This window comes from Vanacampus margaritifer, chromosome 19 (genome assembly GCF_051991255.1).
Source record: "Vanacampus margaritifer isolate UIUO_Vmar chromosome 19, RoL_Vmar_1.0, whole genome shotgun sequence".
Taxonomy (NCBI): Eukaryota; Metazoa; Chordata; class Actinopteri; order Syngnathiformes; family Syngnathidae; genus Vanacampus; species Vanacampus margaritifer.
The window spans coordinates 13,835,110-13,860,370 of record NC_135450.1 but is presented as its reverse complement, the minus strand read 5'-3'; the positions used below and the strand labels follow the sequence as shown (position 1 = coordinate 13,860,370).

Sequence of the window (25,261 nt, the reverse complement as noted above, 5' to 3'; positions counted from 1 at the left end):
ATATATATATATATATATATATATATATATATATATCAGTCTATCCCTTGTAGGGAATACTGCTAAATACTAAACACTAAATTGATCTATCGGCCATCAGATTTGAAAAAAAAAAGGAAAAAAAAGGCAATTATCGGCGCCGATATTTGGTATGGTGCCGATAATCAGCCCAAATGATAATCTTCAAAAATAATAAATAGATGACAAATTGCTCCAAATTATTTTTGGGGCATCCAACCCATTTTATTTAAACTTAATGCAGTTTAATCCATCACAGTTAGTGCACATGCAAAGTATCATATTGAAATATACACCGTTTTGATGGTACCAAGAATCTCATGTTTTAAAAGTATAATATATTAACATTGAAGTAATTAATTGAACAGATTTGGAACATTACAGAAAAACAACATCCACAAAGATCAAACACTCTTAATAAAGTGTAAATCACGTACGTATGCCTGTCTTTGAGAAAATACTTTTTTTTTTAAAAAAAAAAAGAAGAAGAACTCAATCTGCAAACACCAGGAAAGAAACACACAAAAACACATTTTTTTTATGTCGACCTTGTGATTAAAAAAAAATATTTTGCATTTCTGGTAATAACATAAAAGCTTGCACTATGAAACCTTTTCTAGCGGATTACCACCCAAGTTGTTTGCGGAAAACCAGCTACGAGTCTGCTAAAAAATAAATCGAAAAATTTAGCTGTGCTATCTCGTGAAAACGTGAGACCGATTAATTATCGGTTGCTGCTCAGAGTGAACTGCAACACCCACGCATCAACTCTTAATTTAACACTCGTCTCACTTGGACAACACTCAACATAGCACCTTATTTAAAAAAAAAACAAAAAAAAAAACACTTAAATAAATCAGTCAAAGTTAAAGAAGCAACTACAGCATAGTCTTGGGGGACATTAAACACGGAAAACGATTTCTTCTCCGATGCGATCGTTTTTGGGAAATTTCTGACGCGATGCCGAGTTGGATATGTCAGCGCCTGGTAGACAGCAAACAGGCACAAAATAGTCGTGTGGCGTGCCCGAGTGACGGAGGTAGAAGGTGCGACCACGAATGACACGGGCATCTAACCTCAATTATCATTTCGCGTTAAGAGAGGGAGTGTATGGCTTTCAGAGGGGAAAAGTCACAAAATGGCTTTGCAAAATGTTCACGGTGAAATGTTTCTTCATATGAAAAATATGCGAGATATTAACTTTTATGTTTAGGACACACGTAGGATCATACAGCTTTCGGGGGTGGTGGGGGGGGGGCAGACGTCTTTGCAAAAGCAGAACAAAACTACAGGCACATCGAAAACGGATTGATCGTTAATACAATTCTTCAGATCACATTTGATAGCCAATCGGAAGCAATTTGACTGAATATGTCGACCCGATCCGACTTTTCCATTCATTCTACTGATTTATCGATTAAAATTAATAACCCTAAACCAGTACATGTGGTTAGCCAATCTTCGCCGGTGCTACGAACCGATACCGCTATTTTCACAAATCGAGATTGCGACAACATTTGCGAATGATACCTCAACGTGTCAAATTGATTTCATTATGTTACACTTGATAGTTAGCAGAGGCGGTGCAAATCCAAGTGCAGAAAGTAAAAAACCCTAGGTAGCTAGCTAGCTAGCTCCCATGGTGCTCGATTACCTGCTAGGGAGCTAGCTAGCTAGCTAGCTAGGCAGCATCAGGGGTCAAAACCAAAATGCGGCAAGGTTTTTACTTTCAGGTGCTAGCTAGCTAGCTCTCTAGCTAGCTCCCATGGTGTTCGTTTACCTGCTAGAGAGCTAGCTAGCATCAGGGGTTAAAACCAAACTGTGGCAGGGTTTTTACTTTCAGGTGCTAGCTAGCTAGCTCTCTAGCTAGCTCCTACGGTGTTCGTTTACCTGCTAGAGAGCTAGCTAGCATCAGGGGTTAAAACCAAACTGTGTCAGGGTTTTTACTTTCAGGTGCGAGCTAGTTAGCTACCCAGCTAGCTCCCATGGTGCTCGATTACCTGCTAGGGAGCTAGCTAGCTAGGTAGCATCAGGGGTCAAAACCAAAATGCGGCAAGGTTTTTACTTTCAGGTGCTAGCTAGCTAGCTGTCTAGCTAACTCCCACGGTGTTCATTTACCTGCTAGAGAGCTAGCTAGCATCAGGGGTTAAAACCAAACTGTGGCAGGGTTTTTACTTTCAGGTGCTAGCTAGTTAGCTACCTAGCTAGCTCCCATGGTGTTCATTTACCTGCTAGAGAGCTAGCTAGCATCAGGGGTTAAAACCAAACAGTGGCAGGGTTTTTACTTTCAGGTGCTAACTAGCTACCTCTCTAGCTTTAAAGCTGTAATTTTAATACCTTGATAAAGATCAGAATCTAGTATCGGTCCATGCCTATTTAGTAGCAGTGAAGATTGGGTCACCACATCGTAAAAGAACAAGCTCAAGAGACATCAAAAGCTTCTTCAGGAAGCGCGGCTTTGAAAAAAAAATAAAAAAAATAAAAAATTCTAGACGCTTACCACGTCGCTCCAACTCATTAAAATTGTTCATCATCGATGACGATGATATTGCAGTTCTTTGATGAATTAGGTCTGCAGTGCCAAAGAAAAACACTATTTGAGCGCTATTATGCTAATGAATCCATCAAAACAAGTGCATGCGCCCCCTGGAGGGCCGTGAGAAGCATAACGACGACGGCACGTTTGAATTTAGAGTTGCACGTCTTCAGTGTATTGAAAAATTTCGATTTTTTTTTTTTTTGCACAAAAAAAATTTGATTGCTTGAGTCTCTCAGTAGTCATCAAACTAAACCCCGCGTCAAGGTATGGCTATCGAAAATAATACACCCGAAACACTATTGCTTATTCTTCTAGGAAATTGTTTGATTATTTGAATACAGGAAATGACCTCATAGCTTAAGTTCTGATTGTCTTCAGTTGTTTTGCGCTAAAAAGAGATCCGTCACAGTTGTGTCCTAAAAACAATTCTCACTTTTACACTGTATAGCTTATAGCATTTCCAAAGCTAACTCCGACATGTTTGCACAGTTTTCCCAACTTACAGTCACTCAGCAGTCAACAATTTATGATCTGATTGTAAAAATGAATTCATGAGGTTATCTAGTAGTGAGAAATTCTCCGCCCCCCCCCCAAATGTGGTACCAGCCCTTTTTCACATATATTGACAAAATTGAAACTTTGCTGCGAGTACATTTGAAATGTGACGTTAAATGCTGGTCATCATCACACAAATTCTCCCTGAAAAAGAATAAGCATTTTCATATTTGGACCTGAGCTTTTAGCAAACTGCTGCTTTGATTCTTGAAGAATAATATTGTTTATGTGTGAACGTGCCAAATTTAATTCATTATATTTCACTTGATAGTTTGCAGAGGTGGCAAAGCATCAGGGGTTAAAGCCAAACTGTGGCAGGGTTTTTACTTTCAGGTGCTAGCTAGTTAGCTACATAGCTAGCTCCCATGGTGCTCGTTTACTTGCTAGGGCGCTAGCTAGTTAGCTAGCATCAGGGGTTAAAGCCAAACTGTGGCAAGGTTTTTATTTTCATGTGCTAGCTAGCTACCTCTCTAGCTAGCTCCCATTGTGCTTGTTTACCTGCAAAGTAGCATCAGGGGTTAAAGACAAACTGTGGCAGGGTTTTTACTTTCAGGCGCTCGATAGCTAGCTCCCTAGCTAGCTCCCATGGTGCTCGTTTAACTGCTAGGGAGCTAGCTAGCATCAGAGGCTAAAGCCAAACTGTGGAAGGCTTTTTACTTTCAGGTGCTAGCTAGCTACCCTTTCTAGCTAGGTCCCATGGTGCTCCTTTACCTGCTAGGGAACTAGCTAGGTGGCTAGCTAGCATCAGGGACTAAAACCCAACTGTGGCAGGGTTTTTACTTTCTGGTGCTAGCTAGCTAGCTCCCTAGCTAGCTCCCATGGTGCTCGTTTACCTGCTGGGGAGCTAGCTAGCTTCAGGGGCTAAAGCCAAACCCTGGCAGGGTTTTTACTTTCTGGACCTGGATTTGCCACCTCTGGTTTGACAGTTGACATCCTCTGTTTAAAAAACAAGAAGAAAAAGATTGTGTTCATTGTTTTAAAAAAAACACACACAAAAAAAACTTTTTTAAAAAGTCTTTTGAGAATTGTACTTTTAATACTGTGATATTTTTGCTTAGGGTTAACATATTGTCCCATGCCTAGTTGCTTGGTTGTATAATTTCACACTCGATAGGTGGCTTGTATACAAACACGTCATTTTTTTTAAGCTAACGGTGCTGAGCTAACATATGCTAAAACCAAAAACTGATTAAAGTTTTTTTTTGTTTCAGCCATTTTGTCTTCTGGGTTGATTGTTTTGGTTGGGCATGTTTTTTTGTTACTTTTTAGGAAACAAGAAATGAATTTGAGGCTTTGCTAACAACATGGCGCAACAATGACCACGATGAGCCGTTTTTGCATTACTGGATCACAGGATAAAGGAATGTTTTTGACTCCATCTTGAGTAACAATTGGTTCCGAGGGACACGCTTTTGCTTTCTAATGAAGATTAAAAAAAAATCAACCGGGTGCACGAGGTTGCTCAGCAGAAACTCTTGACAGCATAAAAAGGAGATCAGCAAATGCATTTTATGAATGAATTATGGCTCTCTTGGGCAGACATATAAAAATCAGTGATATGCGGCCATTTTGGATCAATGGTGCCATACATCGAAAAAAAAAAAAAAAATCAAACCGGTCGATAAGTCCAAGAGAGCCTGCTGAGGCAGTTTGCTTTGAGGAAAAGTATGGACATCACATTAAAGTTCAGGAAGGCAACATGTAAAAAAATACACATTGCCAGATGTCAAAAAAAAAGAAAAAAGTGAAAGCATGAGGAGGTGAGAAGCTGTGCTGGGCCAGTGTTTGACATAAAAGTGGTTACACATTAGTGGAGATCTTGTACTTGGGAGACATATTGTTATGGAACCATATGAAGCTAAATATGACGCCCATGGTTTTGGGGATGCGCTCGTTGTAGGCAAAGGTCATGGCTTCGTGCAACGGTACTTTGACCACCTCGATGAGCTCGCCCTCCCGCGGCTCACCTCCGCCCGCGCTCACGCAATTGTCGTCGGATACCTCGGCGTAAAACATGGTCTGCTTGGAGCCCGTCACTCCCACGCCGGACCTGGAGACAGAACGGGGGCACGATAAACTGTGTGCTGCAACCAAAATGGCGCCCTGCGCTCACAATCTAAATTGGGCCAATTAGTATGAAATTCATCAACAATAACACATTTGCATACATTTGTTTTTCTTTGGAAAACAATGACCAAATCAATAACTTAGTCCACCAATCATTAATAATGATAGAAAAAATACATGATAATAAGTATAATAATAATAATAAAAATAAATTAGTAAACAGTAATCAGGGAAGAAATGCTTTTGTAAGACACTTTAATGCAAAATTAAAATGAATCCGATAAGTCGATTAATCGGTTGAATAATCGATCGATTAATCGATTCTAAAAAAATATTCGATAGTGACAGCACTAATCAAAATTTGTATTTTATGCATTTATTCTCTAGTGCAATATAATGTGAAACTTCCCATTTGAACTAGAGCTGTCAAAATTAATCGACAAGTAATCGATTATCAATTTAATTAACAACTATTTTAATAATGGAGTAATCGTTTGGAGTCATATTTTAATTTAAAATTGCCCAAATCCTCTGATTTTCAACAATAATTGTTTATTGATTTCTGTAGTCTTTCACGAAAGAAGACTGATTATTTTCTGTGTTTGATAAAAAAAAAAAAGACATTTGCAAATATCTCTTTTTACTTTAAAAAACTATGACAAACCGGAAACATGATACAACATCAACCCCCCCCCCCCCTTTTTTTAATCACTATATACGAATATGAAGTATGAAATAATCACCAATCACTAGTAAATAAACAAAATAATCAAAATCAAAATAAACTTATTAAAAATGCTTTTGTCATACATTTTAATGCAAAATTAAACAAATCTGATTAGTCGATTAATCTCTCGATTAATCGATTCTAAAAATATTCAATAGTGACAGCACTAATTTGAACACAGTATCTACATAAACAATTGGCCTTAATGCAGGTACCAAGCTGCAAAAAATCAACAACAAAAAGGGAGTATTGTTAAAAGTACAGACTAGACAACGATGTAAATATCTGATGCATCAGATACCGTGTAACAGTTGCAACCCCAAATAACATCCTGCCCAGTGTGAGACATGTCATGTGACTCTTTCACTACTTATAAAGCGCAACAAAGCCCATTTACCCGGCACCCTAAATCATCCCAGTGCATCACAGCAGACTGTGACCTGAGCATTCAGCTTTACCGCACAGTGCACTTCCGTCGACAGCACCCTCATCAGGGTCATGAGGGTGAAGCTGATACCCATCTATTAAATATCGACCATAGACTACACCAACAAAGCTGGAGGAGGCGCCGGAGTCAAATCAAAAGAACAGTTATGAGAGCTGTCCGTCACGGCTGCGCAGGTGCGGCTGCCTGATGTGGGATTGTTTTTGCTTTTTTTTTTTTTTTTTTTTTGCTGCTGTGGCCTGACTGCAGCTTTCGAGTAATGTTTAAAGATGGATGGCTCACCTGACGGCAGTCCAGAAAGTAAAAACCCTGCCACAGTTTGGCTTTAGCCCCAGGTGCTAGCTAGCTTGTTTACCTGGTCAGGAGCTAGAGACAGACTGTGGCAGGGTTTTTTACTTTCAAGTGCTAGCTAGCTAGCTCTCTATCTAGCTCCCTTTTTTTTTTTAAAGCTAGCTCCCATGGTGCTCGTTTACCTGCTAGGGCACTAACTAGCTAGGTAGCATGAGGAGCTAAAGCCAAACTGTGGCATGGTTTCAGGTGCTAGCTAGCTCTCTAGCAAGCTCCCATTGTGCTTGTTTACCTGCTAGGAAGGTAGCTAGCTAATTAGCATGAAGGGCTAAGGCCAAACTGTGGCATGGTTTTTGCTTTCAGGTGCTAGCTAGCTAACTCTCTCGCTAGTTCCCATGGTGCTTGTTTAACTGCTAGGAAGCTAGCTAGCTAATTAGCATGAGGGGCTAAAGCCAAACTGTGGCATGGTTTTTGCTTTCAGGTGCTAGCTAGCTAACTCTCTCGCTAGTTCCCATGGTGCTTGTTTAACTGCTAGGAAGGTAGCTAGCTAATTAACATGAGGGGCTAAAGCCAAACTGTGGCATGTTTTTTTTCTTTCAGGTGCTAGCTAGCTAACTCTCTAGCAAGCTCCCCTGGTGCTTGTTTACCTGCTAGGAAGCTAGCTAGCTAATTAGCATGAGGGGCTAAAGCCAAACTGTGGCATGGTTTTTGCTTTCAGGTGCTAGCTAGCTAACTCTCTAGTTAGCTAGCTTCCATTGTGCTCGTTTACCTGCTAGGGAGCTAGCTAGCTAGCATCAGGGGTTAAAGCCAAACTGTGGCATGGTTTTTGCTTTCAGGTGCTAGCTAGCAAGCTAGCTCTCTGGCAAGCTCCCATGGTGCTAGTTTACCTGCTAGGGAGCTAGCTAGCTAGCTAGCTAGCATCAGGGGTTAAAGCCAAACTGTGGCAGGGTTTTGACTTTATGGATCTAAGATGGATTTAAGAATATTTTGCCTTTATCCATCCTAAATGGTGAGCGAACGCTCGTACTGCTCACTCACCTGTAAGAAGTAATTCGCTTGAGTTTGGAAACTGGCACATCGTAGCCACACTCCTCCAGCACTTCCTGTCTGGCGATCTCTTCCAAGGAGAGGTTGGGTTTGTCCACCAGCCCGGCGCACAGCTCGTATGTGATGCCCGTGGCCGCTGGAGGCCACGCGGATGAGCTCCCCGCCTCCGTGTCCGCCTGGCCTTCCTGACTCTCGGAGCCTGAGGCGACTGCTTCGGTGGCCCCCTCCTCGGTTTTTTCAGTGGCCTGACATGGCTGCTGCGTCTTGGTCCTTTCCCACTCACACATGTATACAGCTGGAGGATCGGAATTCATATTAGTTTGCATGTTTATTTCTTACTTAACTCATTCAAACCCAAAAACGTATAACTACGTTTTTTTTCATATTTAGTCTTTCGCTCCAAAAATACGTATTAATACGTTTTTTATACTTTAGTATACAGAAGGCTTTGATACAGCTAACATGAAGAGGTCGCTTAAAGCAATGGTAGTAATTACAAAAAAATGGCCAGCAGGTGGCAGCAGAGTATAAGAGATCAGCCATTTTGTAACAAGCTCTTTTCCCCAGTATTTTCACCAGGAATGTGAATATTGATGAAATTAGCTATATTCTAATGCCAATTGCTGCAAACAGATATAAATACATATTTTTTTCTTCCTGATGAAAGAAGAGACTCTAATCTTTCTTTTGGTAGGTTCCATGATTTTATAGCAATAGATCACAATATTCTGCGGGCCTTGCAAAATCCAGTAAAAACGCCGGGAGTGAAGGGGGTTGCTTCAGTGAAAATGGCATATATAAGTAGCTTTGCATTTTCCTTCTCAACGATACTGAGGCAAATGTGTGCGACAACCTGATTTGGTAGTGAAATGTTAAAAATTAAAAAAATAAGCCACACCCCCCCCCAGGGTACATTTCAAAAATGTGTCGTGCGCTCCAAAGCTGGTGGGCAGATAATAAAAACATACCTGGACGGAACTGCTTGACGAGAACAAAACAGTGGGAGGTGGTGTTGAATATCAGCACGGACACACTGAGGAGAAATGAGCAAATACAAAGCTTTTAGACAAATACATATTAAGAAAAAAAAAAATATATATATATATATATATATATATATATATATATACGTGCAGACTTGGATGTGGAGAGGCGTTGCAAATACATTACAGGGGAGCCTGCAAGCCTTTGTTGGGAAAGCGGATGTGTCCGAGGCGGGAGGAAACGATTCCCGGCCCTTCCCATGAAGAAAAGGGACCTTACGCAACTTGCTTAGAAAGAAACTCCTTTTGGGGAGCTTTTTCAATAGCTTCCATCAATTGAGGATGAAGATATTCACTTTTCTAATATATGTTCAGTAACAATGAAAGCCTAAAGTCAACATCCTCTCAATATCTGCATTGATGTCACTTACTTAATTACTACCTAAACTGCCCACAATTCACACTAGATAACTACTTCATGTTACACAATATATGATCCATCGCCTAAAAAAACAGTTTATGATTGTTTGTTAACCAATACATTTGAAGCACTAATAAATGCAGTAGACGAGTAGTTACATCCAAATTTTTATTTTTATTTTTTTAAATGTAATTCATTCTACAATAAGATAAGAGACCCAAAATTTAATCCCAAACTACCTTATGAAAAAAACAGCAAAATGGCACATTTACAAATTTTAATAATTTAATTTTTAGCCTCTAATTATTAATAATCTTTTTTTTTTTAAATATACATATTTTATTTTTTTCCTAATCTTTTTTTTAAAGATTATAAAAAAAAATAATCGCATGACGTCACAAATTGTATCTGTTCTAATACAATAAAAAAAACTGTTAAACTAATACAAATAGTCCAAATGAATTTTCGACGTCTATAGCCGTCAATGGCAGTGAATGAGTTAATATTGAGGCACACATTGAGTTCCTCCACTATTGACTCCATTCACAAGCATATTACTTCCCCCTTCATCTGACAATTAGCATGGATTTTAAACATAGAAGGGCCAAAACATGCCGTATGAAAATTAAACCAGAACTGCACAAATGGAAATCAAGCTGCCAATGGCGTCGTTAGATTTATTTCATGGGTTCAAACCTACCTAAAATGTTCTTAAGCCCTCCCTAAATTATTAAAAATAATAATAATAATAATAAATAAATAAATAATTATATATATATATTTACGAAAAAATCTAAAATCTTAAATATTTAGTAGTTTTAAATTAATCTATTACCGGCCGTAAGGTTTATAAAAAAATGAATAATTTTTTATTTTTTTTTTAAAGACGATACAGATATCACCATCTTTACCATCACATCTGTCCTCACAAACATTCAAGCAATTAACGCTCACAGAGCTGGTGTAAAGGTACAATTATGCAGCAACAGATTGAGGCACAAAAAAAAAAAAAAGAAAAGTGGGACATGCAGCCCCGAGGCATGGAAGCAGTCCCTCGAGACGGCTCCGGGTCTTTTCGAAGTGTTCCACGCCATTTACAACTCTTCTGCTGCTTTCCACTGACAAAACGCTCTAATGGTTCGACCACGGCGCTTGGGACTTCCCATGCATGGTTAAACGCGCTACTTTCTCGAGGGGGCTTTAAACTCCACCGTCGGAGTTAAGTTAAGTAGCAAAACAGCTCCTATGCGATTTCTTCCAAAATAAGAGAAGCATTGAGAGTTTATATCATGGCTGGCGCAATGTTATTGTTATTGAGATTGTCTGAACGAACTTCTTAACGTATTATAGCATTTTATTTTCACTTTTTTTTGCCATGACTCCCACATAATACATCCGATTTACACCGTTCAAATTTCAACTTGCTTTAAAAATTCCCGCCTTCCGGGGTATTTATTCCACATTGCTTATTAATTACGATTAAAAATGGTAATCGCCTGACACCCCTAATTTTTTAATAATCTTTTCCTAAAAAAAAAAAAAAAAAAAAGATTATTAAAAATTGGAAAAAAATAATTACAATTATTTTTTTTAAAGAAAAGATTATTAAAAATTAGGGGTGTCAGATGATCATTTTTTTTAATTGTAACTCATGATTAATTACAAATGTTATATCTCTTCTAAATGTACCAAAAATTACGAAAAAAATTATTATTTTTATTTATTTTTTAATTAATTATTTATTTTTTAATAATCTTTTCTTTTAAAAAGAAAAAGAAAAAAGAAAAGATTATTAAAAATTAGGGGCATCAGGTGATTTTTATTTTATTTTATCGTAATTAATTGCATGACTTCACTAGTTAACTCACGATTAATCACAAATTTTATATCTGTTCTAAATGAACCCAAAAAATAATTCTGGGTTTTCATACTCTTGTTAACAAAAGTAGAAAAAAAAATTTAAACTAAAAGAAATAGTTCAAATGAATCTATGACGTCTATAGCCGTCAATGGCAATGAACGAGTTCATGTGTGAATCCTAACGCTAAGTAAGACGTTTTGTTGAATATTCCCATTTAAAAAAATTGATGTTTAAAAATCGATTCGGCCGCATATCGAATCGATTCGAGAATTGCGTGCTGTAATATATATATACAGTATATATATAATATAATAATAAAAATAATAATATATATTGCCGAATCAATTTTTTCTAACACCCCTAATAGTTCCACTTTTCCATGTAAATGAATGGAGGTCACTTTCAAATAACACTTTTCCATACAAATTTCATCTTGCTTCCAAAATTCACACCTCCCGGCTTCAAGTGCTCTTTTTTATTCATTTATCTTTCAACTACAATTAATATTTTGCAATTTCCACCTCATTTATCTTTCCATTTACTTCATAAGCATTCGGCTTTCAGCATTCCCATGCAATTTCAAGTTGCGGTTACGCACGGCAGATTTTTTTCAGGGGGGGGGGGGGGGGTTCACATCTGGTTTCTTGGAAAGCGCCAGTCTGCCACCGCTAACACAAAGGTGTCAAAATAACAACACAATGGCAGTCTAGCCACCAAGTGCGCTCATGTTTTTGTGGCACCGCTGCATGTTTATCATAGCGTCCCTCAGAACATTCTGTGGTCGTCGCAGTCACGGTAATTAAGGTGGCTGTTTTTCCTTTTCCCTAAAATGGTCTCAAAGCACAAGTTTTTTTACTCCAGTCAACAAATGCTGGTTATTTTGCGACAGTTTTCGCGACAAAAGTATTATTTCCGTCATTTAGCGTCGCAACAAGTGAAGAGAGCTTAAAGTCACATATTTGGTTGATTTGACCCGGTTCGTCGCTCTTCTCACGCTCGTGTTTGCTGCTAAAAGTAATCGGTCACACGTGGTCGGAAATGTGATCGTATCTGTCCTGAGTGAGCACTTTGGGATAGGACAAGTGTCACTGTCCTAGCCAAAAAGATCATGAAGTCGATTTAAAGAAATTTGCAAAAGTGCAAGGTCCGATTTTTTATTATTATTTTTTTTTTAGATCAACATGCATTTCCATTCTGGATATTATCTTAGGTACGACGAAAAACGTACCAATCTTGGAACAAACCAAACAAGAAATGAGGCATTCATGATTAATTTGGTAATAATTGAAATAAAAATCACGATTAGGACAATCATAAGTTTTTTGGTACAAAACAAGAAAATGCTTTAACGTGTCAAAATTATTAAGACAAAACAAATTTCTTTCAAACAAATATGCGAGTTCCTTTTAGACCAAACACGATTGATTAAATTAGTCATTTTAAAAAAAAAAAAAAAAAGGTGAAAATAAATACATTGGAACAACTCAAAATTAGTATTAATAATCGTGTATTTTTTGTTTACGATTATGCCGATTTTGTAATTGCGGAGTCTAATAATTGAAATTGTAATTGAATTTCGATTCGACAGCCCTCAAGCTGTCAAAAGTAATCGATCCTCAAATTAATCGACAACTATTTTAATAATCGAGTAATCGTTTGGAGACATTTTCTAATTAAAAATGGTCCAAATCCTCTGATTTCAGAATATCAACAGTAATCGTTCACTGATTTCTGTAGTCCTTCATGAACGAAGACTGATTATCTTTTGTGTTTAATCAAAATACGGCAATTGCTGTTTTTACTTAATTAACCTGTGATTGGTGTTTATTTTGCACTTATATTGTATTCATAGAGTAATAATAAAAATAAAAAAAGTGGATTGATGTTGTACTACGTCACCAGTTTGGTCATTGTTTTCCAAACAGTAATCGGGGAAAAATGCAAGATTAAAATAAATCAGATTAGTCGATTAATCGACTGAATAATCGACAGATTAACTCATTTACTGCCATTGACGGTTATAAACGTCCAAAAAATCATTTGAACTATTTCTATTAGTTTAGCATTTTATTCTACTTTTGTTAACAAGAGTATGAAATCCTAGATTTTTTTTATTGTACATTTAGAACAGATATAAAATTTGTGATTAATCGTGAGTTAACTAGTGAAGTCATGCGATTAATTATGATTAAAAATTTGAATCGCCTGACGCCCCTAATTTTTAACAATCATCTAGTCAGACGATTAATTTTTTTTAATTTAAATCACAAATTTTACATCTGTTCTAAATGTACAATAAAAAACAATTCTAGGTTTTCATACTCTTGTTAACAAAAGTGGGAAAAAAATGTTAAACTAATAGAAATAGTTCAAATAAATTTTTGACGTTTATAGCCGTCAATGCCAGTGAATGAGTTAATCGATTCTAAAAATATTCGATAATGACAGCCCTACAAGAAATCGATAAATGATACCATTGATAAACTAATTATACACAACCTACAACTGTCTTGCCCATTATTCTCTTAGACGTCTAAAGCGTAGACATAACTGCAGAGGGGAAACTGTAAAGCCCACTTAAACAGAAATGCAAAACAAATTTTGGTCCATTCATTACATGTCAAAACGGGAAATAATATTTGGGCAGCCTTGAGACGAGTTGGCTATTTCTTCTTTTAGATACAGGTTTGAGATTGCCTTGGTCTCAGTGGGACTATTTTTCATTTGGACCTCTGTTTGGGGTCAATAGTAGAGGAATGGAGGCTTAAATGACCTGAGACGCAGTCGGCAGTATTAGTGCACCCCTGGCAAAACGGAGTAGTAAGCAGGGTTTTGACACAAAAGTGTGACATTTCGCTTACAGGGCACCCTGTGAAGTTTACACATTTATAACCATTGACAAGACTCACATTGACACACACAAAAATCATTTGGCACAGGTAGCTTTTAACTCTTTGACTGCCAGACGTTTTCAGAAAAGGGATGCCGTGGGTGCCAGCCGATTTAAGCATTTTGACTGATCTTTCAAGGTCCACAGAAAATTATGTGTTTGGACTATGGAAACACACATACTACCAAATGAAAGATTGGACTCTCATCTTTCATCAGAAAAAAAACCTACCTTATTCCGTTTTTCAGTAATCAACAATAGAAAATGGTTAGTTTCACCTCTGTTTTGAAACAAACGTCTTTTAACGTCTTTGGCACTCCTCCATAGGATTTTACGAAACGTTATTTAACGTTTTTGGCAGTCAAAGAGTTAACTCATTCACTGCCATTGACGGCTATAGACGTCAAAAATTCATTTTAACTATTTCTATTAGTTTAACATTTTCCCCCCACTTTTGTTAACAAAAGTATGAAAACATTAAAAATAAAAAAATTGGGGTATTAGAACAGATATAAAATTTGTGATTAATCGTGAGTTTCTTTTCTTAAAAAAAAAAAAACATTATTTAAAAAAAATATATATATATTTTTTTTTAAGAAAAGATTATTAAAAATTGGGGGCATCGGGCGATTAAAATTTTTAATCGTAATTAATTGCATGACTTCACTAGTTAACTCACGATTAATCACAAATTTTATATCTGTAAATGTACAAAAATAAATTGTAGGTTTTCATACTCTTGTTAACAAAAATGGCAAAATAATGTTAAACTCATAAAAATTGTTCAAATGAATTTTTGACGTCTATAGCCGTCAATGGCAGCGAATGAGTTAAATTATGTTCCAGTTTAGTTCTATGGTCGGCCTTTACATACAGATTCTTTTTTCAATCAAATAAAGAACTTGACCTAAAAGTTTTTTGTTCATTTTCGTTATCACGTTGTTGAACGGCGTGGAATTGATTGAAGCATAATCAAAAGCTTTGAAAACCTACTCAAACCTTCCATTTTTTTAACCTGATTTGAAACGTACGTTTCAATAGAGGTCAAAATTGAGATTTAGGCTAGAAAGTGGTTTACCTGTCATGGGTTCGCATGAAGTCCCAGGACTTTTTTGTGCCATTCTGTGAAGAAATCAGATGGAAACAGAAAGCGTGAGTACATGCAATAAATAAATAAATATCGAAAATGTTGAAACGCTCTGGTTAGGGGAGTTTACGTGCAGCTATAATCGTCCCTTTGATGCAGGGCTTCCTTGAAGTCAGGATGTCAAATCCACTTTGATTTATTCAATCGGGATACTGCTAAAGCAATCAGATTTTTTTTTTTTTTTTTTTAAACCGATGCTCAATTGTAAATTGTGACATGCATCTTGAACCCTGGCTACTTGCCTCTTAGATCAAATATCATTGAAAGTGAATAGGATTCTCATTTTGATATGAGACAATAAAGGAACAAACAACAGTTGGAATTCAAGAGAATGGTGAAATGATGGTGAAAGGTTCAGACATTTTAAGAACATTTTAAAATGAGTGGTAGATTATAATCGGCTGATTATTGGCCTTCAAACATCGGCCAAAATTTGGGCCAAATGGCCACTTACGAAGAAATCCCCAAGTTTCCCACGCTGTGAAAGTACCCTGAATGCACCATTTTGCTTGCGTAGCATTAGCAACTAGCAAGTGCGAAGCGTATGTTATTCCGGGTTATTCTGTTGTCCCCCAAGCGTCCTTTAAACTGTTTAATGGCACCGCAGTTGGAGTTAACTGTAAAACTAAACACACGGCGATAAGAATTACATCCGCTGTATATTTAAATACAACACATGCTTCGTTTTTAAAACATCGCTAGCCTAGTGCTAATGCTAAAAACGATGGGAGGATCCCATTCAAACGCTAACCGGAAGTTAGCATCGACTTCGGGAGTGTTTTTCCTTCAAATAATGAATATTCACACACAAATGCTGTAGGAACACATACCCACAAGTGAGATAACACTACGCAAAGGCACAAATTCGTCCCAATGTGTGAACAATTAGTTATTTCAATAGAATTCAATCGCGACTTTCTTCTGTACTCACTTTAAATGTGTACATCATGGATGCACGGCACCACACTGCCTCCAAGAGGCCAAAATGCACAGGAACAGTCATTATTTGTTCTTCCTGTTTTTTCAGTTGCTCTTTTTTTTAGTTTATTCTATTCTTATTTCACTTTCTTATTGTTTGATTTTGTCATTGTCCTTTCAAGTTATATTTTAAGTTGATATTTCTTTTTTATTTCTTTTTATTTTATAAAAATAGAGAAATTAAATAAAATAATAATAAATAAATAAATTACATATAAATAAATAAAAAATAATAAATTAAATAAAAATAAAGTTGATATTTCAAGGATTCAAAGACTTTGGTTTCTCAAAATTCAAGGATGCATGCCAAGTATTTTTGTTGTTGTCTTAACACACGTTTTCACATGACATTAAAAATATATATAAAAGAAAAGGTTAATGCTTTACAGCAGTTGTAAACAAGTAAGACTGTTTTTATTATTGACACATAAAAATCTATACAATAACCCGGTATGCTTCATGAAATTTGTTGATAAGGTCATACTATGGACTTGTCATTCAAAGCAGAGAATCTTAATTGCAAAAGTTTGTGATAAAGTGACACTTTATGCATTATATATATTTTTAAATAATCGGCAGATTAAATGCTAATCTGTATTTTTTTTTTTTTTTTAAATCTGCATCGGCCTCAAAAAATACATACCGGTCGGGCCCTTAATGATTGATTCAAATTTGTCTCGGTATCCAGTGACCCGTACATTGACCTTTTAGCATCTTGTGTCGGAGATTATTCAAATTTATAAAGGCTCTCGAGGAGACAAATAACAAATGTCAGAAGGTCATCATCAACCGATAGGGGACGCATTGTGCGGAAACGTAGCGCAGAATAAGTCAACGACTTGAAAGCATTGTCTGCAAAAAGAAAAGATGGGCGTCTACAAGCTGGATTAAGTTTCAGGGAGGGAATCCTGATGACTAAATGTTCAAACACGTCCCCATTGTCACTCAGCTTGGATGGCAGAGGTTCGGAAATAGCTGTTTATGTGCCCTGCGGTCGTGTTGTCACATCAACAGGATGTGCAGCATTACACAGCATCGCATGTGCAATTAAAGAGCGGCAGAAAAGAGATCAAGTGTTCTTGTGTGTGGGAAGCGTCCGACACGGCCTCACGTGTTTCTCATCACCCAGAAGTGTCAAGGAATTTGTTTAGCATTTTCTTAAAGTACTTTCTTTGTGTGCTGGGTTGGGTTCCGGGAAAATGGAATTCACTTCATTTCACTCTCAGGATGCCGTCAAAACATCGGATTTTGACCCCGCTCGTGTCTGTCCGGGGCTAGCGGCTGCTTCTCAGACGGCGAGGGAGGCCGACGCGAGACATAATGGTGTCTTATTTTAGCACATTGGATTATAACCGCGGTCGGGGCAGCCCAACGAGCGAGGAGGAATTGGCGGGGGCAGTTTTGCAGCCTAAGCGGGAGTCGCAACGAGAGTGTCTCGGAAGCCTGTAAAGTCATCAAAGTCAGGCGCGCTAAATCCGAAAATCCATCCGTTGACTGGCTGCATTTATCCGTGTCGAACGCAACGGCAAATATGGCTAACGTTTGAAAACTGCGGCCTCGCGACTCTGGCTGAAAGTGTTCGGTTTAGGTATGGGATTTTTAAATAGGTTTTAGGTGAACTAATGAATACACACACACTCGCACGCACATACACATTCTCACCCACATACCAAAAAAAAAGAAAGAAAAAAAAAAAGAAAGAGAGAGCAATGATGATGACATGTCAAATCGGTAAAATTACCGAATGAACAATACTGAGCTCTCCGGAAGAAATTTTTTTATTTTTTTTTTAAATATAAAAAAAATATGAAAACTGCGTCCATAAACTGCAATCGGATTTGATTGACTAGGGTGCAAAAGTGAGTCAAAAGGCAAATCAGGACTTTTTTTTTTTTTTTTTTCCTGGAGAGCTCATTCGGTAATTTTACCGATTTGACACGTCATCATCATTGCTCTCTTTTTTGAAAAGAAAATCAGGACTATCAGTCACAATCTACTAATGTACTAACAATTGTCTTACATGCTATAATTCTCCTGTCGAGGCCAAAGCTCGCCGCGCCCTCACTTGCTCGCAAAACAAGCCAAGATTTGTGAAGCCTGTTGAGTCCTGCAAGTTTTGCCACCCACACAGAAACACCTACATTTCTTAACCTGCCAGCCACAAAGTCTTGCTTTGTCTTCAGTCATCCGCAGTCAAATGGAACTTATTTTAGAAAGTGAAAATAATACGAATGTGTTCTTTCATTATGGACGTCCCGAATTCAACCGAGAAAGTCCCGACCGAGTTTTGAGCCTTTTTTTTTTTTTTTGGTCCAGTCAGCAAGCCAATCGTTTGGGCCACGTATGTCAATCCCACAGTTTTCATAGCGATTCATGCGAGTAATCTAACTACATCTAATCGCTAACATTTGAATCGCTTGTTTTCATCGTACCAGAACTTGAACGACTTCCTGGCCTAACAGTCAGATGAGCTTTTTTTTTGGTGGCATTTTGCTGTACTGGTGCGAGGTGACCGGCCCAGCCAGTTTACAAAAACTGCCAAAACACAGCAAAAATGGTTGGATAATGGATAATAATTTAGCATTAGCTAATGCAATAACACCAGATGGCAATGCTGAAAAGCTGAATGCTAAAATTTGAACGCATGTGCTTAATTAATTTCAGTGAAATTATAATCCATTTCCTGATATGATCGTCAGTTGGTATACATGTATATCACTTACTTCGCAAGTAAAGTTGGAGGTGGGATCGAACCTGCGACCTCCTGGTTACTGGACAATAGGGGTGGGGATCTTTGGATGTCTCACGATTCGATTCCGATTTTTGGGCCTGCGATGGCTTTTCGATTCAGAATGATTTTTCTTTCAAAATGATTTGATTGGCAATGATTTTTTGCTTCAATCTATAGATGTGCAAGGAATTGTAATGAGCTACTCCAGTCTGACTCGCTAATGCTAATTAGCGCGCTACTCGCGGCACTTTTATCACTCAAAAGAACGGCTCCACGCTGGAAAAAAACAAACTTTTATCAGAATAACTTGATTGTGACTTCTTTGTTTATACTCTCTAATGTGGCTACAACTTAACAGTGTATCAGACCGCGTGGAACCACACTGCCCCTAAGTGGCCAAATCGGGTACAACATGAACAGCGCTCCCAATAAAGGCACACACAGACAAAGGCAAGACAGTATAAAATAATTAAAATAAAATAGATTATGGGACATTTAAAATTGATTCTGAATCGTACTAAATGAGAATCGATTTTTTTGGCACACCCCTACTGGACATTGCACTTTATGTATGGAAGTGGGCGTGGAAAGTGGGACTTAGACAAAGTTCAATGTCAGACCCATTGAAAATGAATGAGGAAAAGTTGAGATTGAATTTTAAATTGTGCGAAAACTTTTAAGTAATGTGGAATCAGACGATATATTCCGAGGAGGGCGTAAATTTGTCTTAAACAGTTGCTAGTAAGAACGTATTATCTATTTGCTTTTCAGCCATTTTTTTTATTTCGAAAATCTGGTCACACAGTGCATAGGACAAACTAGCTTTAAATTTCACCAAACGGTAACAGATCTTATATTTTCCCTGGCGGAATTTCGGTGAAATTTGGTCCGTGGCTTGACGTATGAACCAGGAAGAACTGATTAAAACTCCATCGTGATCGCCGCAGGTAGCATGACCGTAGCTGTGTCAACTACAAAAATCAACCAAAGAAATAGACTACAAACAGTTAGCATGCTGAGATCAACGAACAACATTTTTTTTTGTTTACTTTACAACTTCTTACTCTAGATTTGTGTACCTTAACACAGCCAAACCAAAACCGTACTGGATGAGGTTTGACTTGAAAGCCATCAACCAGTTTAATGCGACCCAATCCTACCATAAGATCGATTTGACCACAATCGGAATACCAGACAGATGCAGCCATTCTCTTTCTTAGTATCCTGTCACAACTCACAGATGGTGGTTTTGGCCTCATTACTAGGCCCTCTTGCTGAGAGAGAAAAGTCTTGGGGGGGGGGGGGGGGGGGACAGGTGCAAATGGCCCAGGAGAGCTGCAGAATCATGTTCGATGTGGATTACGACACAGTGATTAGCCGACGTCGAGTGTTTGGCCGGGGGGGGGGAGGCTTGGCGGGACCTTGAAATGAATGTGCTCCCTCTGGCTTTGGCCATCAAACATGACAGGCTCCTGTTTGAATAGCCATTGTCGAGAAGGGGCGTAGCGTCTTGATCTTTTAGGTGCTTATAACGCGCGATGACCGGCGAGCGCGTACACCTACTGTGCTCGTTCCCACTCAACACCACAAAAGCTGGCAGCTGCCGCAGAAAGTGAAACAAAAAAAAATAAAAAATCATCAACTCGTCCTCTCCAGTTCAATAGCGCTCTTTGATTTCCTAACATATGCTCTCCCGTTTTTTTTTTTCTTCCGGGATTTAACTTCAGTTGAGATCTCTACGGCCGGCCTCTCATACACATTACAGCTGCTCCGCTAATGATCAGCAATAGATAAAGGAACAAAAGAGCCACACGTTGCGACAGCCTGTGATGAGTATTCGCAGTATACACATGAATTAAAAAATAAAATAATAAAAAAATAAATAAACACTCAATTCTGTCTACGGTACCTTTGATGAATGATTTCTATTCTAAAGTCTTGTATTTATTTAAAAAAAAAAAGAAAAAAAAAGAAAGAAAGTGAGAACACCACAGAACTGGAAAGGGAACAAACTGTCACAATCCATCAAATTTCAAGGTGAGCAAACAATGTGCCTACTCTTTTATTTATCTATTCAAGATTTATTATACAGAAGTTATTTTTTTATAGACTTTATCAAGCTTCCTTAAAACGCAATCCCTACATCACACACCTACGCCTGAGATGTTGCGTTGCAGTTGGCGTGCATATTTTGTTATTATGAAGTGCAGTGCTTCAGACTGCCCCTAATGGTCGCATTTGTTATTACAACATGTAGCGGTGTAAAAAAAAAAAGATTTGAACAGGAAAAACGTTTTCTTTTATTTAAAAGATGCGAATGCATTGAATTGAACCCAATTAGGGCTCTCACAAACTAATCTTTTTGTAATCGATTATTCCATAAATTTTTTAATTTTTATTAAACCAAATGGCCCATGGATCGGTACCGGGCCTGTGGTTGGGCACCACTGCTTTACGCCACTGTGTCATTATTTTTTTTTTTAACTCAAATTTAGAAAATACTAATCAGTAAACTTGTACATGTACTCTGTAAGATTTGTATGAAAATGTATTTATTTATTCTATGCTTAATGTGGAAGTAAGACGTTTTGTTGAATATTCACATAAAAAATTGATGTTTAAAAATCGATTTGGCGCGCTGTAATGTCGCGATATATTGCCGAATCGATTTTTTTCCAACACCCCTAATTTGTTCAATTCCACTGTAGGGATGCAACAAATATCGATTAAAAATCAATATTTTAAAGTGTTGGCAAGACTGACTCCGTCTGGCCTTTATTTATTTTTGTATTGAATGCCCCACGAATTGTTTCTAAGAATACCTTACAAATTAGGGCTGTGCGATTCATCGAAATTCAATTACAATTTCAATTATTACACTCCACAATTACAAAATTGTCATAATCGTAAACAAAAATAAAATATTTTTAGTACTAATTTTGAGTTGCACTTTTTTTAAACTCATTTAATAAAAATCTTGTTTGGTCCAAAAAAAACTTGCATAATGATTTGTGTTTCAATGAAACTTATTTGTCTATCTAAACAATTTTCTTGTCTTGCTCCAAAAAACAAATGATCGTCCTTTTTTTTTTTTTCCGCCCTAATCGGGATTTCAATTATTACCAAATCAATCGTGGACGAATATTTTCTTCATAACCAAGCAGCCCTATTGACTGCCAGACGTTTTCAGAAAAGGGATGCCGTGGGTGCCAGCCGATTTAAGCATTTTTGACTGATCTTTCAAGGTCCACAGAAAATTATGTGTTTGGACTATGGAAACACATACTGCCAAATGAAAGATTGGACTCTCATCTTTCATCAGAAAAAAAAGTTTCTTTCTACCTTATTCCGTTTTTCAGTAATCAACAATAGAAAATGGTTAGTTTCACCTCTGTTTTGAAAAAAACGTCTTTTAACGTCTTTGGCACTCCTCCATAGGATTTTACTAAACGTTATTTAACGTTTTTGGCAGTCAAAGAGCTACAAATGATATGATATTTAACGATACCCCGGTAGATGGGACTTGTGCCGATCAATAACAATTGAAGTGAAACAACGTGTTTGGAGATCATAATGCGTGCATTCCGCGAAGGACGAAGGGGCCAGAGGCTGCAAGCTACCGAGGATGAATAATTCAAATCATTATCATGAATAAATGAAGGTAATTAGCTTGCATGAAGTAGCAACTTGTGATTCAACACTCACATGAAGCAACAATGGTGAGTGTGTCCTTTCCCAGAGTCAACATGGGACAGTCACGTCCCTTTAATAGCGATCAAACTAAACATCGCTAAACAATAATGACGACTTGAATAAACTTCTTAAAGCTCGGACTAGAAGTGCCTTTTGCGAGTGTGAGCCATTTTCAATGATTGCAAGGTTGCAGATGTGCTGTGCGGCATGAAAGGTTTTCAGGGAAGACGTGTGCCTGAAAAGCCTTTGTGGGGGGGACGGGGGGGGGGGGACTCCCTGAACAACCCATCCTGATCTGGCTAAGAGCTGACTAAGGATAAAAGAGAGGGAAGAACAGAGAGGTAGTCACCATCATCATCTCTTTTGTTGCCCATCTGCCGTTTTAGCTGTTCCACCGTTCTCTTGATAAGCTTAACCCCCCCTCGTGTCACAGGTGTGAACCCCAAATGGTGAAAAGAAACTTGCCTAGCCATAAGCGCCATGGTAACGGAGCTTGAGGGCACAGCTACAAAAGAGCCGTTTCAAGTGATGTGTCAACAGGTCAAGAACATAAAGTGCTAAAATGCAGTAGATATGGTAAGTGAACACACCACTAATAGGAGAATTTATATATTTTTTTCCAAACATTTTGCTACAGGATTAAAAAAAATAATAATCAAAACAAAATAAAACATGCACAATTTAACCTATAGAAATTAACTTGAAAAAAAGTTGCAGGGGGAATATACAAAAGTCTCTCTTAAAAAAACAAAATAAGATAAGCAAGGTTGTGAGCATTTACATACAAGTTCATTATGTACAATCTGCATAGAAACACCACTCAAAACTTATTAGACAGTGTGAAGTGTCACGTGTTGGGTAACTACTATATAATCCATCCAATTTATATGAATTGTTACTTTGTACACAAAAAAAGGGAAGATTGGTGTGCAGGAAGAAATAAACTAAAACGAAAATTGAGGGAGCATTCAACACGAATTACTTCAGTCTAAATGAAATGGATCGACACGTGAAAGACAATTTGACATTTTTGACAGTCCGACTCATCTTAAAAGTAAATCAAATGTGATGTTGCAGAGGATGAGCTTTCCAATCAAACAGCTTTCTGTGATGCTCTTGACATCAACAAGTCACATCTTGCTTGTTACGCATATAATTACGACACCAAGAATGTCAAATTGTGTTAAATACGCCCACTTACGATCAATTTTAAAGCACATGCTCGACCAGCAATTGTAACATCTGCAGCAGGCTAACGTTAGCATGCTAGCCCGGAGGTGTACATTAGCTGCCAGGTTTCACAACAACAAAAAGCAATATCGAACTCTAGTCCACTGCCAGGTAAAGGACAAAATAGGCGGATGTCTTAGTGCACGCAGTAAGTGATTATAAACGGTTGCTGTAAGCGATTGTGTTTAAGGTCAGCGTAGTTGTGCTAGCGTGCTAGCTAGCTTCCCAAAGTGACTAGAGGAGGGGGTTGGGCTAACCCGCAGCATCCAGCCGCATCTTGACAGCCGCGGGCAGACAGCTTACCTGGTTGTAGTGCACCCGGAACGGCTTCAGGTAATCGGACTCTGTGCAAGGAACCACTTCAATGTTGTTGATCTCGTCCATAGTTTGGTGCGCGGCGATGCTGGTCCGTCACCGCTGACACAGCGACAGTGAAGGAATCCTACGGAAGCCTGGAGAGGGCAACACACCCACACACAACTGTCATCCAGGGACAACAGAACAGAGGTCCATCCAGCTCGAAATGTAATAATAATATATTAGATATTACGTGTAAAGTAGTTGATATTTTTTTGATTTAAAAAAAAAATCATTTAAAAAAATGTGATAGTGATTTAAAAGTGACTTTATGCTTAGGTTTCTCAGTTATTCCATTACTGCACTCATCTATGGTGGAAAAATGTATTCCCCAACTCTCTCCGTCTTTGTCTATAATTTAGTTAAAAGTGCATAATGTATCCTTATTAACATTAAAAATAGATTAAACACGCCCTTATGATTATTGTTGCCTTTGTAGAATATGAGTTGACAACCAATCAGATCTCACCTGTTTTCTGAAGCCGAGCCGTGATTGGTCATTACCTGAGTTTCAGCAAGTGACAAAATGGCCGCCCCCTTTGGCTCAACACATATTCCACAAATGCAATATTCATTTGAATTCAGCTCATTAAGTAAATAAAAAAATACAGAAGACAGTAAAATTATATATATTTTATTTTAATTATATTTATTTTTATTATCATTTTACTGGTTCTAATTATGTTGTGACTAAGCAATATTAAATGACTTAAATTACTTGAATTGTTATTATTATTATTATGCTATGTAGACACCCCAAACTCATAATACGTACAGTAAATTGAAAAAAATATATATATATCTGATATGTGTTTGTGTATCAATCAATCAATCAATTAATCAATCAATCAGTCACTAAACATTTTATTGACACAAAGAGGCCCTTTTCTGACCCCCACCCAGCATCTGCGGGTGGGTTAGGATGATGTCACTCCATCATATTAATAAAAGCCGTATAATGGAAAGCCATCTGTAGACACCCAATCTCAATTGAACGAACTTCCTTCGTCAAATGAGCCTCCCGCTACACAAGGGCAGGACGTAACACATTTGTGAGCTGATTTACATCAAAATAAATATAGGCCAAGGCGAAACAATGAGTGGACCCGTAAGAGGAACACGGCGTCCCTCCTCTGGGCAAGTCCAATTTATACTGCCTGATCCGGCCAAGCTGCTGGGCACGATAAGAAGGGAGGGCCTGTTGAGTGAAGGTATTGTGCTAAAGTCACGCCGCGGTGGCACACTCAAAAAAGTGACGTAAATGAACCATATAGCCGTGATGTG

At 37.8% G+C, this 25,261-nt stretch overlaps 1 protein-coding gene across 1 annotated transcript; it reads right to left on the bottom strand.

Moving 5' to 3' along the window:
• Positions 1-218: 218 nt before the first annotated feature.
• Positions 219-24,088, bottom strand: nudt14 (nudix (nucleoside diphosphate linked moiety X)-type motif 14). The gene is made up of 5 exons (XM_077553123.1): positions 23,924-24,088; positions 14,920-14,963; positions 8,655-8,719; positions 7,678-7,981; positions 219-5,162 (listed from the first exon to the last, which is right to left on the bottom strand). Exons 1-5 carry the CDS (start codon positions 24,002-24,004, stop codon positions 4,913-4,915), a joined length of 744 nt encoding a protein of 247 aa, XP_077409249.1. The 5' UTR covers positions 24,005-24,088; the 3' UTR covers positions 219-4,912.
• Positions 24,089-25,261: the final 1,173 nt, after the last annotated feature.

Excerpts from the sequence above, each read along its gene's own strand:
- nudt14 (XM_077553123.1), bottom strand. The coding sequence starts at position 24,004 with ATGGACGAGATCAACAACATTGAAGTGGTTCCTTGCACAGAGTCCGAT. Across the intron at positions 14,964-23,923 it reads TCCGGGTGCACTACAACCAG|AATGGCACAAAAAAGTCCTG; the intron begins GTAAGCTGTCTG and ends ATTTCTTCACAG. Across the intron at positions 8,720-14,919 it reads TTCATGCGAACCCATGACAG|TGTGTCCGTGCTGATATTCA; the intron begins GTAAACCACTTT and ends ATTTCTCCTCAG.